The sequence below is a fragment of the Rhinolophus sinicus genome, chromosome 16 (assembly GCF_057876585.1).
Source record: "Rhinolophus sinicus isolate RSI-liver-muscle chromosome 16, RSI-T2T, whole genome shotgun sequence".
Lineage (NCBI taxonomy): Eukaryota > Metazoa > Chordata > Mammalia > Chiroptera > Rhinolophidae > Rhinolophus > Rhinolophus sinicus.
In genome coordinates this window covers 3324790-3341448 of record NC_142516.1, presented here as the reverse complement: position 1 = coordinate 3341448, position 16659 = coordinate 3324790, and the positions used below count along the sequence as shown (strand labels likewise).

General features: G+C 56.9%; 1 protein-coding gene across 2 annotated transcripts; it reads left to right on the top strand.

Moving 5' to 3' along the window:
• The first annotated feature begins 48 nt into the window (after window positions 1-48).
• GTF3C5 (general transcription factor IIIC subunit 5) lies at window positions 49-15593 on the top strand. Of its 2 annotated transcripts, none has more exons than XM_019728927.3 (11): window positions 49-414; window positions 2590-2809; window positions 4087-4285; window positions 8857-9052; window positions 10272-10376; window positions 11417-11531; window positions 11986-12066; window positions 12181-12278; window positions 13377-13459; window positions 13992-14134; window positions 14977-15593. In XM_019728927.3, exons 1-11 carry the CDS (start codon window positions 262-264, stop codon window positions 15123-15125), a joined length of 1542 nt encoding a protein of 513 aa, XP_019584486.2. In that variant the 5' UTR covers window positions 49-261; the 3' UTR covers window positions 15126-15593. The 2 variants fall into 2 exon arrangements, with proteins under 2 accessions (XP_019584486.2, XP_019584487.2); XM_019728928.3 differs by having other exon boundaries at window positions 65-414; window positions 8857-9031.
• Window positions 15594-16659: the final 1066 nt, after the last annotated feature.

Here is a 16659-nt window from a genome sequence, read left to right as displayed (position 1 = left end):
ACACAGGCCTTTGCCCCGCCCCTCGGGCAAACCCCTTCATTTTAAACTAAGTTGAGGACAGGGTGGCCCTTTACCCCGAAGCCTAGGGCTCTCCCTTGGGCATTTGCTCCCCGAGGCCTTCGAGTCTTACTGAGCCCAGGGATTTAGAGAGACGTGATCGGAGAGTGAGGCTGGAACGAATCCTTCGCGGAACCATTGACGCGAGGCCTCTGGGAGCGCGTAGCGGAACTGACTGCGGCGGCCGGGGCCAGACCCGCTAGGATGGCTGCGGGGTCGGGCGACGCGGGGCTGGGGGTCGCCATCCCAGTGGAGCTGCGGCGCGAGAGGCGCATGGTGTGCGTGGAGTACCCAGGCATGGTGCGTGATGTGGCCAAGATGCTGACGACCCTGGGCGGCGAAGAAGGAGTCTCCCGGGTGAGGATCGGGGAGTCTCCGCGACCACGGGGGAGGGACGGAGTTGCGGGACTACGGCCGGAGGGGCGGGACCGGGGCAGGAGGTGCGACGTAGAGGTTTCCATGGCAACGGAGCTTGCGGCAAGCTCTGCGGCGGACAGTGGGCCGGGCTTTGCTTTGGGAGACGGCCGGGAATGGACCGGTTTTTCCAGGGAGCAGAGGAAAAAGGACTGTAGGGGAGACAAGGGACTGGTGGGGGGGGTCCTTTCCATCCCATCCTCGGAAGAGCCGCAGTCTCGGCATCGCTGCCAAGAACGCAGTTCACCTGCAACCCCGCAGGATGTGTGAGTTGTCAAGTCCTATTTTCACGGAGGAAAAACTGAGGCACAGCGAGATTTAAGACTCGTTGATCTACATGAAAGGGGGACGAAGTGTTCTGTTTTCAGGATTAAAGGTCGTAATAGCGAACAACGTGTTCTGTACCAGGCACAGTTCTAGGTGCTTTACTTACATTCAATCCTCATTAGAACCCTGCCAGGCAGGGACTGTCATTGTCTGCATTTTACAAGGAAACAGAGGCAACTTGTTCAAGGTCACCAGGAAATAGGGGAGCTGGGACGAATTCTTACCTTGTGCCCAGCTTTGCGAGTGCTTTCTGTGCACCAGATCGTGAAATGTCTCTTCTCTAGAGAGGCTTCACTAACTGCCCTAACTAAAGTGGCCTCTAGCAGTTGATATCTGTCCACAACCTGTTAATTCCGGACTGAAATTATGTTTTAGTGTGTTTATTGTCTGTCTTGGCCCCTTGGCTCTAATTCTGTGAATCCCTGTCTCTCTTGTTCATTCCTGCAATCCTAACACCCATCACAGTGCCTGCTTCCAAAATATTTGTCACATGCATGACTGAGTTCTCACTACAATCTGGTGAGCTAGATAACCTTGTTACTCCCACTTTTCAGGTAAAGACACAGGTAAGAAAGGTTGTGTCAAACAAGCTGGTACATGGTGCAGTGGGGATTTGAACTCATGCATGCTCCCCCTCTGAAGTCTGAACTCCTAATTGCTCCGCACCCTTTATGAATATTGAAAAACCTGTCATTAGGCACCGGATGCCTGTAGCGGCCCCATCTGTCGTTTTGTTCTTTCATCCTGACTGACTCACTTTCCTGTGGCATTAACAGGACTCTTACTCTCACTAGCCCCATGGATATTTGTACCCAACTACACTGTGAGCCCCTTGGGAACAGGCTGGTCATTCCTTTCATGTTTCTTGAGCAGTTCCTCTGGGCCACGCCCACTCTGCAGTCATTCCCACCCCAGCAGGCTCAGAGGCCTGTGTTTCATGAGAAGCGATTCCTGAGGGTTGGGGCTCCTTTTAACCTTCTTCTTTTCCTAGGTGTTTCCTACTAAGGGCCAGGCCCTGTCCTGGGTGTTGGGGAGTCAGCAATAGATAGTCTTGGACCGGTGAGCATTACTGGTGCTTTCATATGCACCCAGTAGACAGGTCGTGTGGGACAAGCATTCATATGTAGGTGAGGCGTGTTGCGTGTCTACCTCAAGCTGGGTGCTGCGCTGCTTTACACATACTTTCATTTAATCATCATAACAATTCTGTTAGTAGGTGCTCTTATTATCTCCATGTTAAAAAGGAACCAAGGCTGGGAAAGAATAAGTAACAACTAGTCAGAGCCAAACTGCTTATTACTGATCGATTTAACCTCCTTTGAACCTGGAAACATTTGTATATGATACTGAATACCAAGACCCTTGGGGTGAGTAGTTCCTAGAACAGGAAGCCCTGGACACGTCATTCAACCCCCAGCCTCAGTTACCTCCATGGTACATTCAGGTGATAATACCTCCGGGAAGCGCTGCCCAAGGATCACGTGACTTCCTACCCTGAATGGGCCGGGCCCTTGACAGATGATGGCTTTACTGAACCGGCAGTTACTATCTCCAGCTTCACAACTGCTTAGGTGGAAGAGATGACCCTCGTTTTCCCTGCCAGATAAAAGCTAAGATACTTGGTTTGAAAAGTGAGTCTTTTGGGAACTAAGAGCTCAGAAAGAAACATGAGCTTCCTGGCCCTCCCCCGGTCACCTGGGTCACCACCAGGCTTTTGTTGAGAGAGGAGCAGTTCCCTGCTGGCTGCTTAGCGGGTCACTGCTTCATCCGTCTCCCTTGGCCTCACCACAGATCTACGCAGACCCCTCCAAGAGGCTGGAGCTGTACTTCCGGCCCAAGGACCCCTACTGCCACCCTGTGTGTGCCAATCGCTTCAGTACCAGCAGCTTGCTGCTCCGGATCAGGAGGAAGACAAAACGGCAGAAGGGGGCGCTGGGCCCCGAGGCCCGGCCCGAGGTCGCCTTGGACATGGAGATCCTTGGCATTGTCTCCACCATTTACAAATTTCAAGGTAACTGCCAAGTGCATTCTTACTCTGCGGGGTTACTTCAGGGCCTGTGTCCCGGCTGCCTGCAGAAGCCTGGTGGGTCGTGTGCACAGTGAGGGGGGCCGGGGGGCCCAGGCATGAGGGGCAGGAGAGGAGGGAGCCTCCTCCCTGCAGCCAGCAGCTCCCACGGACTCTGGCCTCTGCTCTGCATTCTTAGGAGAAGCTAGAGCTCCATGAGAAGGGGCGGCAGGCCTCCAGTTTTCAACCCCCAGTGTTTTGGAACCTTCTCTTGGCTCTGACCGCTGCTGCTCTTGCCTCCCCTCTGAAGCCTTCCCAGATTGCCTCAGCCCCTTGGGACTTCGTGTTCTTTTGAACTCTTAGCCAATGGGATGTCTCTGGTGGGGTCCTCAGTTGAGTTTGCTACCCCAAGGGAACCCCAGTGAGGAGGCTATAGGAGCGGGGTGCGGAGGGGGAGTGAGAAAGAACGCAGACTGCGGAGTTGTGCAGGCCTGAGCTCTGCGAGGTTCTTTGTGCAGTTCGCCCAGTCGGCCGCTCTCTGCGTCCGTCTCCTTGTCTGTATGGTGGGCCCCGAGTTTAAGTCCCCAGGGAAATGAAGCCCATTAAGGGGCCTGCGCATGCACACGGGGGCACTTAGAAATGTCTGTAGCTGCAGCTGCAGTTCTCAGAATCTGAAGAGAATAAAGACTGAGAAAGGAAGAGGTGGTAGAAAGAGAAAAGTGAAAAGAAACTAAAGCAGGACCTGGGACTCCAGGGGTTGGGCATTTTGAATGTCAGTCATTCTGGCGGCATGTGGCATTCACCACAGAGGGCGCTCCTTGCTTGGACAAGGCTTTCCCAGTGACCATTTTCTCTCTAACTGAGCCAGCACCTCACCAGTCCTTGTGCGTCTCTGGACCAGTGGCATCTGCCTCACCCGGGAGCTTGTTAGAAATGCAACATCTCAAAGTCTGCATTTAGCAAGAGCCCAGGTGAGTCACGTGCACATTACATTTTGAGAAGCGCACAGCTGGGCGTTATTGTCACATTTCACATAAACCCTCCCCCCCAAATTACATTCAAGTGACTTGGGGTGCATGAAGCCAAGTTCGTGGCAGCGTTTTGGAAGGGTGTGGCTTCAGCTCCTGCCACCGTGGCCCCGGCAGCCTGCACCGCACTGCACGCTCAGCAGCTCCCCAAGAAGACCTGGGCATGGGCACATGGCAGCTGCCAGTTTCTGGGCAGGTGTAATAGGGGGGTTGCGCCAGGCTGCAGCGTCTGCCATCTGTCGCCCCTCTTTCCAGGAATGTCCGACTTCCAGTACTTGGCAGTGCACACGGAAGCGGGCCGCGGCCACACGTCCATGTATGACAAGGTGCTCATGCTGAAGCCCGAGAAGGAGGCTTTCTTCCACCAGGAGCTGCCGCTCTACATCCCCCCACCCATCTTCTCGCGGCTGGACACCCCGGTGGACTACTTCTACCGCCCAGAGACGCAGCACCGGTGAGCCCCGCCCCCACAGCTTTGGGTGACAGCAGGGGCCCTGCGGCCTGCGGGCCTGGTCTGAGGCCCCATCCGCCCCCCGGGGTGAGAGGCCTCGGGCACACCATTAGCCTCTCGGAGCCTCAGCTCCCCATCTAAGATGGGATAGCAGGAGTCCCTCCCCAACAGAGGCGTGACGGTTAAATCTAAAACGCATGGGGAGCTGCAGCACAGGGATGAGCACAGAGCGCGCCCTCGGCGAGTGGTGGCCTGTGTGCGCACGAGCTTGCCGTCCCTGAACGACAGAGAGCCTAGTGCTAGGACGTGGTTCCTGCCGAGAAATGGCCGTTTTAGCTGAGTCCCTGGTCCTTGCTGGACCTTGCTGTCACCAGTAATGATACTACTGAAGAAATGCCGCCTTCGAGTGTCCCCCTCTGACGTCTCCCCACCACCTCCATCCCCTCCTGCCTTGCTGTCCCCATCTCTGGCAGTGACTTCATGGCCATCTGTATAATTCCTCCTCGCCATGCCCATCTCCCTTTGCCACATTCACCTCCCGACCACAGCCCAGTTTGCCCAGCTGTGTGCCATCTCCCGGTGCCCTCCCTCAGAGTGGCTCTGACAGTGCTCGGTTCCGGTCCGTCTGCTCCTGAGAGCATGGGCGCGCGCCCCTCTTGACTCAGGTGGTTTCTCTCGCACTGAGAGTGGAAACGCCAGGTGGACACGTGTCATAGTCTGTATCACAGCCCGTCCCCACCCCGCCCCTGCACGCACCCCAGCGAGACCACGTGCCAGGGCTGGGTTTGCATAAATGAAATAAATTCTTTCATTTACACAATCTCAATAATAAGGAGAGACCCCGGGGGTTGTAGGCAAGACAGGCCTGGGCATGTCACATGTTTTACACTGGAGACCAGCCTCACAGTGACACGAAGGAATGGAATTTCCTTTGTATAAAAACCAAGACTGAATAGTACAAAAAAGAAAACATGAGTTTGACAATACCCAGCTGGAGACAAACAGGGCCACCTCCACAGCCAGTGACCTAGCAGTCCTGTGGGAGAGGTGCCGTGCGTGCGTTTACTCTCCAACCTGTGGAGGTTCCCGTTTCTGTCACCCCCATTTGACACCTGGGGGAGGTGGGACTCACGGTCAGTGACTCATCCAGGGCACACGGGTATCCCCCAGGCCTTGCATGGTGCCGCATCATTCCGTTGTTGCCTGCTTTCCTTTTCCAGATTGCACACAAGAAGACAAATTGTTTTGAAAATGTCTCAATTGCAACGTAAGCTCCCCGGAGGTAGCGATTTGGCTTCTGTGCTCTGTCGTAATCCTGGTGCTTAGAACAGAGCCTGGCCCATGAGAGGCATTCAGCAAGTACCTGTGCCCCCAGTGAGTGGAGATTTGGGGTAGCAAGAGTAGGAAAAACATAAGCACAAGGAAAAAGACAGCTTGGAAACTGGCCAATAGGTGGTGACATTTGTTAAAGAATTATTCCACAGCATGTATTAAGCTTCCCAAAATGGAGTTTCAGCACCTGCTGACTTGGGCGGCTGAGGGTCATCTCCCCTCTCGCTGGTCAGGGGCTGCCAGTTGTGCCCAGGCCCATGGCTCCAGTGCCTCCTGAGGCAGAGCAGTTGGTGACAAGAAGTGTCAGGAGCCAGCCCTGGTCCCTGACCCCTCCCAGAGGCCTTGCTCAGAGCTGTCCCCACAGCAGGAGAGTGAATCGGGATGTTGACTTTGGACTTGAAGACCCGTCCCCCAAAGCATGCACCTCAGGGGACAGAGAGACAGACACCCTCCTACTGAAGGGGCACCAAGAATGAGGGCAGCTTTTTTGGAGAGCAGTTTGGCAAAATCTGTTCTGATTTTAGATGTTCTTTCCTGTTGGCCTGTAGCAATCCCACTTAGGAATTTATCCCACAGTGACTGTCCCCTAAGAGCTCAAAGATACACTTATGAGAGTGTCTACTGGTTAATTGTTGGCAGCAGCAAGAAACTGAGAGCCTGGTGTGGTGGGAGAGCCCAGACTGGTGCCAGTCGCCTGCATTCAGGTCCTGACACTGCCACAATGTGCCACCGTGAGCCCCGACCTCTCCGCACTGTGTCCCCACCTGTAAGGGAGGTGACAATAGCGCACACCTCCTGCATTGTTGGGAGAGCTAAAAGGCAAGGGTTTTGGAATACTTACAATAGTAAGCACCTGGCAGAGTTTGATAAAGTAAATAAGGGTCGGTCCCTTAATAGAGACATGGTTAGTTCAATTACAGCCTTTCTGTGCCCGGAGCACATGCAGGCTTTTACAGAGCGAGCAGGGGAGTGGGAGGGGCGAGGGCCTTACAGACCCTGGCAAGGGGCCTTGATCGTATTCCAAGGAGAAGGTGTATTCTCTTCCTTTAAAAACAAAATACGGAAAATTGCAAACATACCCCAAAGTGGAGAGAACTGTCTCTTGGGCCCCCACGTCGCCAGCTGCAATGACCAGCAGTCTTCTGCTGCTCGCCTCATCTCACCCCCATCCCCAGCCCAGCTTCACAGCACGTCCTCAAGAAACAAGTCAGTGTGTGTGTCTAACAGGAAAGGACTTGTTTTTAGAAACACAACTGCAATGCTTTCACCATAGCAAGCAAGGTTAACAATGTTCCTTAATGGCGTCCAATACCCGGCCCTTGTTCTGTTTCGCCCTCGTCTCACGGGGCCACACGGGGTGCTGTGATTGACGTCTCAGGCCCCTGTTGGATCCCTGTCACCATCTCCAGGCCGCTTTTCTGACTGCAAGAGTAAATCATGCTTGTTAGAAAGAAGAAAACATCACAGAAACGTGTGACTAAAAGAATCAGGTCCCATCCCTTCCTGCTGAAACCCTTGCACATGGAAAGATATTTCTGTGTGGATATTATAGTTAATACAGTTGAGTTTTAAGCAGGGGTTGATATGATCCATTTAAAAATTTTACATATTTCTGAAACGTTTTGATTATATTCCCCCCACAAGCATTTTACTCTTATAGTTGGAAAAAAACAAACAAAAATATATATAAGAGAATAGAGCCCCCAATGCACTGCTGGCCCTGGCACCAGTGACAGCGTCTGAGTCACTTCTCTGTCCTTCGGGGCCAGCAGGCAGCTGCTCTCTAGCCCTTGGGACGGGGACAGGGAGGGGGGCCAACTGTCCTTGGGAGGCCGGTTTTCCTCCCTATGTGGTTTTGTAGAAAGAACCTGCCTTTTCTCCCAGGGCTGCTATCAGTCTTTGTACTCTGCTGGCCTTCCTGGGGACACACTGATTGGCAGGGAGGAGGCCTGGCTGCCACCTTGCAGGCCCTCCCTGTCCAGGGAGGTTGAGCTTCCTACAGGACAAGTGGGCTGAGGAGAGGCTAGGAGGTGGCCTGATGGGGGCCTCTCCTTGAGGAAGCTGGTGGGGGGAGGGACACCCTTGCCTTGCAGTGAGCTACTTTCCTTCATGGGGGCATCCGGGGTTTTGAAAACAGGGTACTGCTGCTCCTGTCAGATGGTTTCTGATGGAGTCACTTTTTGTTTTAAAAAAGGTACACATTTGATCCTGTCTTTGTAATTTTATTTCTCAATGTGAAAATCACCTTGTTCTTTATAAATATGCAGATGGTTATTTACTCATGTAGAAAATTAAGGTAAAACGGAAGCAAATTTAAAAGGTAATAGTCACCTGAATGAAATTATATGACGCCCAGGACATACTTTAAAATGTACTGGAAATAATTTAGTGGGTTTGGGGTGGATTACGGATGAAATGAAATGAGCCATGTGATGATAATTGTTGAAGCTGATGATGGGCTTATGGGGGTTCTTTGCACTGCTCTCCCTGCTTAGTGCATGTTAGACACTTCTGACACCCACCTTAAAGAGGTGACCACTCGGGGCGCCTTGGGCTCTCTTGTGTGTGCTCTGTGCCAGCACGGAGAGAGACCCAAGGGTATGAGAACCTGTGCTTTAACCTCAGCCGTAGGGCGACACCGTTTGGTAATAGCCCTTGTTCCTTCATCTTGTATCGTCTGGATGCCTCCGGGCTGGTGGTTCGCGGGTGGCCCCAGGCTGGCCTCCTTGGGTGTGAGTCCCAGCTCCATTGTTATGAGCTCCGACTCGAGGCAGGTTTCTAACCCCCGTGGCCTGTTACTTCCGCATTCCTTCCTTCCACATTCCAACCCTTCAGAGGGTTGAATACCTGAATCATCAGTCAGTGAGGTAGCTGTTGTCTGACAGCAGATCGGTCACGTCCTGTCTGACTGTGCTAACCGATTTCATCGTTCCTGCCCGAGGGGCATTTAGGTTGTCGCCCGTAAGCCGGTGCCGTGCAGGACTGAAAGCAGTCGTGAAGCCACCAGCCTCTGGCACCTTTCGGCCCCAGCGTCGGAGCCTGAGTTGTCTTTGGCATTCGCTGCCCCTTCTCCCGGTGGCCAGCCCGACAACAGACGCCTGCCTGTAGCAGGCGGCCGAAGACCCTCTCCCTCACCCAGGTCCCAGGGGAGGGCACAAACACGTGCGCTGCTGCCGTCCAGCGGGACCCAGCCTGGGGTCGCCCTCGGCGCACAGGCCCTCACTGGCCCCCTCTGCCCCCAGGGAAGGCTACAACAACCCCCCCGTCTCTGGTGAGAACCTCATTGGCCTGAGCAGGGCTCGGCGCCCCCACAACGCCATCTTTGTCAACTTCGAGGAGGACGAGGTGCCTGTGCAGCCGCTGGACGCTGCGGTCCAGACGTGGAGGAGGATCTGCACCAACCCCCTGGACCGGAAGGTGGAGGAGGAGCTGCGGGCGGTGAGGCAGCCTCCCAGCCCCGCCCCGCCCCGCCCCGCCCCGCCCCGCCCACCCCTGCCCGGCCCCGCCCCGCCCCGCCCCGCCCACGCCTGCCCGGCCCCGCCCGGCCCCGCCCCCGCCTCCTGTTGACCCAGCTGGGCCCGCCCTCGCTGGCTGCACTGAAACCGTTCATTAGCACGTGGCAAGTTCTCACCTCCAGGTGCCGCGTGGAAAAGCCGTGCCAACCTAAGCCCTGATTCCAAGGTTGAAAATGCAGGGTTAGGCTAACCCGAACCCTGTCCCATCCCTCACCCTCACCCTCACCACCTCCCTAAGCTTGACCCCCAAAGGGGTCCCTTTGGGTGGTAAACAATCGGAGCGTTGTCCGAAGGGGACTTCAGTGCGGGGCTCTGGGGTCCAGGCGGCTTTCCTGTATTCATTCGCTGGTTGCAACCTGCCATCCGGGGCACCTGCCGTGTGCCAGACCCCGTACCTCCCCCGTTAGAGTCGGATGGACGGGCATGGCCTCGGACAGAAGCGGCCTTCCGCCCTGCCTTCCGGCTCGCAGGTGCTGGGGGGACGCCCGCGGGGACAGCAGGTGCTCAGGCCGCGTCACTGCTGACGGAGGCACGTCTCCTCCCTGGTGGACGTTAACTGTTCCTGGGGTGGAGGTTCATTCTACAAGAGACTGTGTGGATACCTTGTGTTTCTAGCAAGGGGACGGACATGGGGGGGCCACTGTCCAAGGCTCCTCATTGTCCTCTGGACACAGCCCAGGGCCTCCAGGCTCCAGCCACACTGGCCTTTTGCAGTCGTTCCCCTGGGCCAGGCTGCCCCTTTGTCCCTTCAGCCTTCATGATGTCCCAACTCAGGCACCGCCCTCTAGGTTGGGGCTGCTCGGGGTCCCGGAGCCCTGCCATCCCCCCTCTTGTCCTTGCTCTGGCTCCTTTGGTCGTCTCCCTCCCCTGCTGCCCTGTGAGCTGCATAAGGACAGAGACTGTTCCTCAGGCCCTGCAGCCACACTAGACCTGTGGGGCGTGCAGCCCACACTTCTGAGGGAGGGGACGCGTGTGTGCAAACCGCAGCTCCTAGAGGCGGGTCCTTGCTCGTTCAGCCCCTGCTCCCCTCCGACTCCTCCAGGAGGGTCCTCCGGGGGCCGACCATGCTGGGCAGTCTGGGGCCGGTGGGCGGGAAGCCGCTGGTGCTTGTCTCAGCCTCTGCCTGGAACTGCCTCCCACAGCTGTTTAACATCCGTCCCATCTGGTCCCGGAACGCCGTCAAGGCCAATATCAGCGTCCACCCTGACAAGCTCAAGGTCTTACTGCCCTTCATGGCTTATTACATGGTGAGTATCTTCCCAGTTGCCCACCCTGGTGCCGCCAGGGTCATCCTGGTCCCTGATGTGACCTGTTCCGGCGCCCCTTAGAAAGGCCTCCACAGCTTCTCAGTAATCTGTTCAGCCATATTGGGATCATTTTAGGATTAAAGAGGAATTAATTACCTGACTCTTAGGTAAAGGGATCATACATTTTCATGACCTCGTCCTGAGGCCTTTCTAAGGACCAGGTGCTGGGTTAAGTGCTAGGTGCACATGATGCCCTTTGTTCCGACCTGGGGTGGCAGCAGGATTCCCTTTTTACCTGTGAGGAAGAGCCTAGGCTCAGAGCGGGGACTTGGTGTACCAGGTCCTACCGCCAGCAGTGGCAGAGCTACCGGGGGACCCCGGCCTGTCTGACTACAGAGCCCAGGCCCCTAACCACAGTGCCACCGAGCCCCAACCAGGGTTGAGTGGAGTTCAGTATGGGGAGAGCCATGGAGATGGGGGTGTCATTACTGAGGTTCCCAAAGGTGCTGGGGGAAGAGATCCTATCTGCCAGGGTTTTCACACAGAGTATTGCAGAGGCCAGCATAAGATGTGACCATGATGGTGATGACAGGTTGGGCCAAGAAAGGCTCATCCCTCCCGGGCTCCGACCCCAGACTTTGGAGAGCCGCCATCTGTCTTTTAGCATTGGCTTCCTAGACATAAGGACCTCAGGAGTACCGTTTGGGGACAGGACATCCCGTCCATTAGAACAATAATAGCACTTAATAAGCACTTACTGTACCGGGTACCATGGTAAAGGCTCCAGAGGCCTCACCTCATTTCATCTGACAAAAACTATGGGAAAGGGGGGCTCATATCTCCATCTGACAGGAAGACCAAGTGACGTGTTCAAGGTGACAGAGCCGCATGTGGCAGAGCTAGGATGGCGATCCAGAGCCGTGTCCCCAGCTCTTGGGGTGTTCTGCTGCCCCACCTGGGCAGACACCTGGGCCTGCATCTCTGCGGGGGGCGGGCTCAGCCTTGGCCCCACTTCACACTCCCACCTTCTCTGTCTCCAGATAACAGGCCCCTGGAGAAGCCTATGGGTTCGATATGGGTACGACCCCCGAAAAAACCCAGATGCCAAGATTTATCAAGTCCTTGATTTCCGAATCCGTTGTGGAATGAAATACGGTAAAAATTCCTAAAACTTTTGCCTTCTCTCTTTCTCTCTATCCTTGTTTCTAGCATTCTCTTTTGTAATAAGAATGCATCCATATGGAGAGACTAAGAAGGCCTTTCCCCCGGTGAGATCCAAGATGAGTCCTGGCTCCACTGCCAACCATGGCTCTCGAAGCACAGTCACTTGTTCATTCCATTATTGCACAGTGACTTGTGGCCCCCGTGGTACAGGCCAGGCCTCCAGGAAGTGTCCAGTCCCCAGGCCCGCGGCGAGCCACTGCGCACAGAGCCCCAGCACGTGGCCCTTCGAGGTCCGTGCTGGCATGCGGAGGCTCCTGTCACTCCAGGCCCTTGGTCAGGAGCTGGCCTCAGTGAACCTCAGTGCACCTGTAGCGCGAAGCCAGCGATGCTTGCCAGAAGGGGCCGTGTGCCCACCTGCAGCTGACGTGCCCTCCCTCGTCTGCAGGTTACATCCCCAGCGACATGCCGGTGAAGGCCAAGCGCAGCACCTACAACTACAGCCTTCCCATCACCATCAAAAAGATGCGTGAGTGCCCAGGCTCACTTGGGACCAGGGCGGGGGGTCCCTGGGCAGCAGGGCAGGGTGGGGTGCTGGGAGAAACCCCGTATATTCCAAAGCACTGTTCTTACCCCCTCACAGCCAGCCAGCTAGTCACCATGCATGACCTGAAACAGGGCCTGGGCCCATCGGGGACGGCTGGCGCTCGAAAATCCACCTCCAACAAATACAAGCTCAAGGTGGGTGTCCCCTGGACCCAGGGAGAGCAGCTGCTCGCCTGGTCGAGAGAGGAGTGGAGGGTGGAGAGGGGCCCCTCCCTCATGTAGGCCCAGTACACACACTGCACCCTCAGGACCCCTCTCCTGAGATACCCAGAGGGCCCTGGACCTCTGTCCACCCAGTGCCTTTGCGTGACTCCAGCCTTCCAGACAGCCTCTGGAAGCAGTGACAGCTCAGGGTGCGAACCACCCAGGGCTGTGGGGATCGAGGACCCTCTGCCCAAAGAGGGGGCAAGTCTCAGAGGGAAACCTGACACCAGCCACTCAGCATGGGGTGTGTGGCCACCGCTGGGATGGTCAGAACTGGGCCCTCGCAGGAGACGGAGCCCAAGCAGATCATCTGGACCCCAGCTGTGGGCTGGGCACGGGGTGCTGGTGGGTCGAGAGCCCTGGGCCCAGCCCTCACAGGCTCATGCTTTCATTAACAGGCACCCAGAGGCCTTTCCCACGCTCAGGCTGCTGCGAGCGGCTCTGCAGCCCCGGGGGAGGTGGGCTGGGTGAGGTCACAGGGGTGCGGAAGACAGAGCGGCAGGAGGGGTGGAGGCGGGGACAGGTGCTGGGGGGACGCAGCTGCTTCCAGGGCATCAGTGCCCTCAGCGAGGGGCAGTCTCCTCGGGTGTCTACCTTAGCCGTTATCCCCGACTCTAGAACCATGTGACTGGAGAGGGGAAAGAGAAAATGGACACTCCATTAACCCTGCGTCGTGTCAGGCAGCATGAGGAGGGCACACTGCAAAAAGCACGGAAAGCAAAGCCCAGCCTGTGTCAGGCTGGTGTGACACCCCACGCCTTGGCGCCTGGCCTGCTATGCAGGCGGCTCTCAGTTCCAGGGGCCACGGGTGGGCCTGGCTGCTCCGTCCACCCTCCCAGATCCAGCTGCCCAGTTGGCTCGTTTGCCCACATCTGCTCCCAGCCTTCGGGCCTGCCTGCCCCGCCTGAACCCAATGAGAAGAGACAGACCTGCTGGTCCTGGGACAGCCGACTCCGCAATGGGGGGTATCCGAGACCCCCAGGGGAAGGCTCCCACTAACAGTCCCCATGTCTTCCCCGCTTTCCCCAGGACTCAGTCTACATCTTCCGGGAGGGGGCCTTGCCGCCATATCGACAGATGTTCTACCAGTTATGCGATCTGAACGTGGACGAGTACGTACGGGAGGGCCTGAGACGCCGAGGCGGGCCGTGGGACGGGGGCTCAGTGCTGAGAAACCACAGGGGACCAGAGTGTCTCCTGCACATCTTCCACTGGCTGTCAGCCAAGCATCTACGTGGGCCACACCTCTGAGCAGCCAGCTGTCCTGTACCAAGCACGGCTCTGAGCTGGCCGGAGACATGTCTGCTGTTGAGTCTTTGCCCCTCCTCCTTCATCGCCCACATGGGGGTTCCTAATCCCCCCAGAACCAACCAGAAACCTTGAACGGGTTGTTCTTAGTGATGTTTAAAAAACTGGGGGAGGGGCATGTTAAACACAGCTGGAAATCAGGTGACAGACTGACTCTCCAGGAAAGTGGGTGTGGGTGCACCCCCCGCTCTGTGTGCAGGATGGGGGTCAGGGACGGTGAAGGGCCCAGCGTTCACGGGTGTCCTTCAGCTCCACGTTGAGCCCTCCGGACGCCTCTCGGGGGCACAGCCCCGGCCACACCGCCCACTGCCCCTGGAACTCCATGTCCCACCCCAGGTTGCAGAAGATCATTCATCGCAACGACGGGGCCGAGGAGTCCTGCACGGAGCGGGATGGCTGGTGCCTCCCCAAGACCAGCGACAGCCTGAGGAACGCCATGTCACTCATGATCCGGCAGACCATCCGCTCCAAGAGGCCTGGTGAGAGCCGCGTGGGGCAGCGGGGTCCGGGGACAGAGCAAGTGTCCCTAATGGGCCCATTCTCAAGAAGTTGCATGCAGGTGGGATCATCTGGCCCCTGACGCTGGTGGGAGGGTGGCCTTGTGAGCCAGGGCTCAGCCTGGGTGGGTGTCGTTGCACTCAGTGCTGGGGGCCTAAGGCCCAGAGGGGAGGGGCTGCACGGGAGCCAGCGCGTTATACCCTGACACCCTCCTACATCTTCCAGCCACATGTGGGTGCGGTCTGCCCACTTCTTCCCGGGGGACAGCAGGGACAGGGAGCCAGGTCCCATCACCCTGCGCTGCCTGCCCCTCCCCGGGACTAGGGCCCTGCTGACTGGGGCTGTGAGAGGGCAGTGAACACTTTGCAGGCCACAAGCCTGATGCGGCTGGGGGGGTGTAAGCGACAGGGCCCCTGCCAGGGGCTTCCTCCCAGGCTCAGGGAGAGGGCGTCCCAGCCCCCGCCATACCCCCACGGAGCTGACAGGAGCAGGGGCTCTTAGCCCCGTTTGGGACACAGCCCCCTCCGAGACTCTAATCGAGGCTAAGGACACTTTTCCCAGAAAAAAACCTCTCACAAAATGCCCTGTGCCTTTTTGGGGCGTCTGGGCCCGTGAAGGCGCCTGAGGCACCTCTGGGGACATGGTTGGCACAGCTGTCAGCCTCAGTGTCCCCCTGAAGTGCCCGAGTCCCAGGTTCCCCAGCCACCCAGACTCCCATGGCAGCTCTCCAGAGCTTGAGCCCAGGCACCCGAGAGCCTGTTCTGGGGGCCCGGGGCTGCCAGGAGCCTGCATGGACACACATGGCCTTGTCGCCTGGCCCCAGCTCTCTTCTCCAGCCCAGCCAAGGCTGACGGTGGCAAAGAGCAGCTGACATACGAGTCTGGGGAGGACGAGGAGGAGGAGGAGGAGGACTTCAAGCCGTCCGACGGGAGTGAAAACGAGATGGAGACGGAGATGCTGGACTACGTGTGAGCAGCCCTGGGCCCCCGGCGGGGCCTCGCTGACCAGGCAGGACAAGTCAGGGCTCCCAGTGCCGCCCATCGTCGCCAGAACGGCCCAGGAGGCCCCTCTGAGGAGCTGGGTGCAGCTGACCCAGGTCCTGCCTGTGACCTGCTCTTCGGCTGCCGTCATACCCTGGGTGCTCGGGGACGTCCCTGTGAAGGTATTGCCCTGGCTCCCGCAGCCATGACCCAGCCCAGTGCCCGGCCCCCACTCCTCCCTCTGGTTGAGACCAGCAAGAGCGGGAGGTGGCGGTGGTGCAGTTGGGGGGCTGTTCTTGGCTTGGGTCTCATGACCGATGGCAGAGACGGCACAAGGAGCCTGGTCCACAGTCACAGATGGCCAGAGGCTGTCCTGGGCTTTGGGTCCCATCCATTTGGGGTAGCCTGGCAAAGGCCGGGCCGGCTCGAATTGTTCTTATTAAATACATTTTCCAAAAGAGGTGTGGTGTGAGTGTGGGTGTCGGAGCTCTTGGAGCTCTTGTCGTGGGGCTTGGCTCCCGCTGGGCCTTCATTCAGTGACCTCATGTGGTCGACACTGGGAGGTGGGAACAGTCCTGAGGCCCCTCGCCAGGCGGGTGGGGTGAGCGCCCCCGAAAGTAGCCCCAGGTCCCAGAGGGCCTTGCAGCTTCACGTTTATCCCGCCAGACCGACGCCTTCTGGGGAGGTTTGTGGGACACAGACCTTGTCCATGGCTGCATGGAGTGAAAGCGCTGGCAGTGAAGGGTCCCTGGGTGGGGCTGAGCCTGCCCTCCCATGCTGCCACAGAGTGGCCTGAGCTGGAGGTGAGCCTGTCACCTGCTTCCTCAGCAAGCAGACTGGGCCATTGCTGTTGAATCAAAAATTGCTATGGGTATATAGTCATGTCTCCAAATCACTGTTTGTGGTTAGAACGTCTGCTGACATACATCAGATTCCCTACAATTTTTAAATGGGTATTTCTCTGCTTGAAAACAAATGTTAAATGTTTCTTCTGGAGCACCTTGTAAACAGTAAGATAAGAACTGTGGACCCTGATATTTATGGTGCCGTGAACTTGTCATATAGTCTCTGAGCAAAGGTACCAATGGGCAAGTTCACACGTCCGGACTACCCAGCTGTTGAGTGGCAGCCCCAGGCTTGAGTCTGTGTCTGTCTGTTGCAACGTCTGCCTTGTGTGATGTCAACACAGGTGTGTTTGACCTCACAGAATGTGCTCCAACCTGGGGAAAAAAATTTTTTAAGTGTTTGCCTAAGCTCTATGTGCCATTAAATCAATTGGGTGAGTTTTCTACGTTGTCGATCATATCAGTTCAGAACTGTGTTACTTGTAGCCAGACCTTTTGGAAAGCCATACACCCTCCAAGCGTCCAACGATAGCCATGCAGTGTTTCCACAGAAAAACAGCACACCGGAAATATGTGCATCCAACTTCAGGGCCATCTCAGGCTCCCAAGGTCTGCTGTCTGTGAACTTCCTGACAGGTCCCTGGACCAGGATTCAAAACTCCCATTGTCCCAAATTATTTC